Genomic DNA, 3,446 nt, shown 5'->3' with positions numbered 1-3,446 from the left:
TGTGTGTTCACCGATTACTCCGAGATGGATGTACCAATCGGAACGAAACCTTTTACATCATGTAGGGTATGTCTTCCGGTTGGTCCCATTGAAAAAAAATTTTTCATTTTTTCATTGTTATTGCAAAATACAGGAAGTTTTTAATGTCAAGATTGGACGATTTCAATGACCTTTTAATATGTTGTCGGGGACATGATTCTGAACAACTTTTTCATTATGCATAATTAACGGAAAGTTTTAGTTTCCGAGATATTCGTGAAAAACTATTGTTACTACTACATTGAATTCTACGTATGCCTACGTGTCTCTACTGGTGTATGAGTCAGCATGCAGTCGCCGATTCTCTACTGTTTCTTATATATGTATACTGAGTTGCATTGAACTTGTCGCAGTGAAGTTGGCTACAAATTCACTAACGCATTCACGCAGCGTTGGCGAGCCGATTTGTAGCCAACTTCACTGCGACAAGTTCAATGCAACTCAGTGTACATGGGTACTCTGCAAGGCATGTACCGATTGCGATGAAACCTTCCACATCTAATAGGAGATATTTCCGCGATATTTCACTTGCAAAAATTTATGCAATTTGTTATTGTTAATAACTATTCTGATAACTTGTATGGAACTTGTTATCGTTAAAAACTATCGTTATTGCAATTAACCAATAAGAACGGTAAACCACCTTATGGCATCCTACAAATACTGCTCGTCCTACTAAAAAGTGTAAAATAAAATAATTTTTAACAAAAAATACAACCGACTTCATCGCCTCTTCCAGGCTCGAACTTCCCATTCTCCACGATACATTGTATCATCGTCGACGGTTTGGTCGACGCACACATATTCACATATACGAGCTGCGAATGAGCGCACACGGTCGAGCAAAGAATGTGGCAGAGGCTATAGGTAGAGAACACCATAGTTATCGTATGCTCTAACACACAAACTTTTATTCAAATGCACATGTTTGAAACAGTCGCGTGCCTATGGTTAACAAAAACGGAAGGTAATGACCGTTGCCGATTTCTCTAGGGGACCTGTAGTAGAAGACCCAGGCTATGTGTGACTCTAGAGTGTCAACTCAGGCGCGGTAGCGTAACGCTGTTGGCGCAGTGGCGCCACAGTGGTCTAAATCGAGAAATTTAGTGACATTTTGCCAAAAAATCAACTTTCTCATATAGATATACATTGAATGTATATTGCTTTCTAAATATCTATCAATCTTGGAAATGGAAAAGTTAATAAAATTGAATAAGAACTGTAACTGTAACAGCCAGTTAACACGTTGAGTGCTACGCCGGTCCCTAGGGACCGGAGGTGGACTTTCCGTTCAGCCGGCGCCGGTCCCTGGGGACCGGCAATCGATTTTTCGTTTAAGCGGCGTGGATTCTAGGGACTGACTGCGAAATTCTCGTTTGATCGACATCGGTGCATGAGACCTGCATTGTCAAGGGTTAAATTATAAATGACAATAAAAAATTTAAGTTAAAATTTAATGAAGTTTATTAAAACATTGTAAACAAAAATGTGGCTGAGATTTGCACATATCACAGTAGGTAACTACTTTTTTCGTGTTTTTCTTCGCTATGTCGCTCCCGAGCATTTTTGCATTCGTGCTATAACATTCAGCACAGTATTTTCGCACTTCTTCCCGAAGTTTGTGGATACGTCTACTTGTACCGGCCTCAACTGGAGTTTGCTCGTGTGAATGTTGTGTGAGAGCAGCTACTAATTGTTTCCGGAACATTGTAATGGATATCTTTGTCTCCGATACACTTTCATACATATGTAACGCATTCACAACGGCAGTATTCAAAAGAAGATCGAAGGCTAATTTTCTGTACCACTTCAATGCTCTTCTAAGTGGACTGCTGTAGGAACTCATCTGATCGGATAGATCAATCGGCGTTTTTCCTTTATTATAATCAATAATTATTTTTGGTTTATAGGAAACCCCTGTTCTAGTTGTTATGTTTTCCATTTCGTTTGAATGTTTGGTCGAAAGAACTAAAACATCCCTCTTGTCTTTCCACTTCATGACGGTAATTCCGTTCCTGTTTTCTTGTGCAATAACTTCTCCCCGCCGCAGTTTGGCTGTCACAACTGCCTTTGGATTTTCTTTCCGATTTGGCCGAAGGGTACCAATCAAATGCATATTCTTTGATATTAATTTGTTTGCTAAATCTACACTCGTATAATAATTATCTGTACATAAAGTATGGCCTTTTTCAAACAAATCTTCACACAAATTCAGAACAACATTTGTGGGTGTTGTATTTTCTTTGTCCAATGTTTTGCCAGTGTAAACGCGATAACTGTAGGTGTAATTATTAGTGCAGCACAATTTAAATATTTTAATCCCATACCTGTGCCTCTTTTGTTTCATGTACTGTCTAAATGCGATCCGTCCACGGAATGGTATTATCGACTCGTCGATGCATAACATTTCGGTGGGATCATAATATTTTTTAAAATTTGAGTTCAGTTCGTTTAGAACAAATTCAACCTTTGACAGACGGTTGGAAGCATCAACTTTTGTGTTGTCAGCAAAATGCAACATTCTCAAGAGAATTTGAAAGCGGTCTCTACACATTATTTTTTGTGGAAATGTGTGACCTAACATTGGATCCTGGGACCAATATAGACTCAAAGATGGGAGTTTTACTAATCCCATCCACAAAATCAGTCCAAAAAACCGCTTTATTTCATTTTTATCTGTTGGCACCCATTTATTGCAACGTTCGGAGTACACTCTGCTTTGTGTGGCATAAATATTTGTTTCTTCTGCTATATGTTCAAACATGGTCTCCGTCACATAAAGCCCATAAAAATCTTCCACTTTTTTACAATGTCGCACTTGTTCATTAAAAAGTTTGGCACCATGGGGACTTGTGAAAGATATAATATTTGGTTGGTTGCCTCGCGGTTCAAACCACTCGTTTGGATCACTAGTTCCGATATCCCTTAGTGAACTATCGGATTTACTGTCACTACCTGAAGAAGGCAATGGTACTGCATGCCCACGTTTGCGTGGTACTAATATCGAACTCGACGAGTCACTATCGCTTTGTTCTCTCAACATTTTTAGTTGATGGGTAACAAAACTTTTTCAAAAAATATAAAACTGAATTCTCTCTGCTGCACTGAACCTTTATACTCCCGTGGCTTTTTCCGACTGATCGTTTATACTTTTCGGTCCAGTGAAGTGTTGACCTTCCGCGTCACGCGAAGTAGTAAGGCGGCAGCGCTTGACATCAAGTGCTCACGCGATTAGGCGACACCGCGCCGTGCGCTGCCGGCTGAGCGGAAAGTCTAGCGAAATCGGCGCTGCACTCAACGTGTTAAAGTTGGAAGTTTTCAAGATAACATTTTTCATGGAAAAAATTCTTTTTCTTTTTTAAGGTGCCCTGACTATTCTTTTTAATATTTTTCTCTCCATTTTAAAA

The 3,446-nt window shown here is 39.3% G+C and overlaps 1 protein-coding gene across 1 annotated transcript; it reads right to left on the bottom strand.

Moving 5' to 3' along the window:
• Nucleotides 1–1,492: 1,492 nt before the first annotated feature.
• On the bottom strand, nucleotides 1,493–3,082 carry LOC114882335 (piggyBac transposable element-derived protein 4-like). Its single transcript, XM_029199226.2, has one exon. The coding sequence runs from the start codon at nucleotides 3,080–3,082 to the stop codon at nucleotides 1,493–1,495; it is 1,590 nt and encodes a 529-aa protein (XP_029055059.2).
• Between the last annotated feature and the right edge of the window lie 364 nt (nucleotides 3,083–3,446).

The sequence above is a fragment of the Osmia bicornis genome, chromosome 7, assembly GCF_907164935.1.
Source record: "Osmia bicornis bicornis chromosome 7, iOsmBic2.1, whole genome shotgun sequence".
In the NCBI taxonomy this organism is placed as follows: domain Eukaryota; kingdom Metazoa; phylum Arthropoda; class Insecta; order Hymenoptera; family Megachilidae; genus Osmia; species Osmia bicornis.
Note: the sequence above shows the minus strand (reverse complement) of the source record. Positions and strands in the feature narration are given on the sequence as shown.

Excerpts from the sequence above, each read along its gene's own strand:
- LOC114882335 (XM_029199226.2), bottom strand. The coding sequence starts at position 3,082 with ATGTTGAGAGAACAAAGCGATAGTGACTCGTCGAGTTCGATATTAGTA.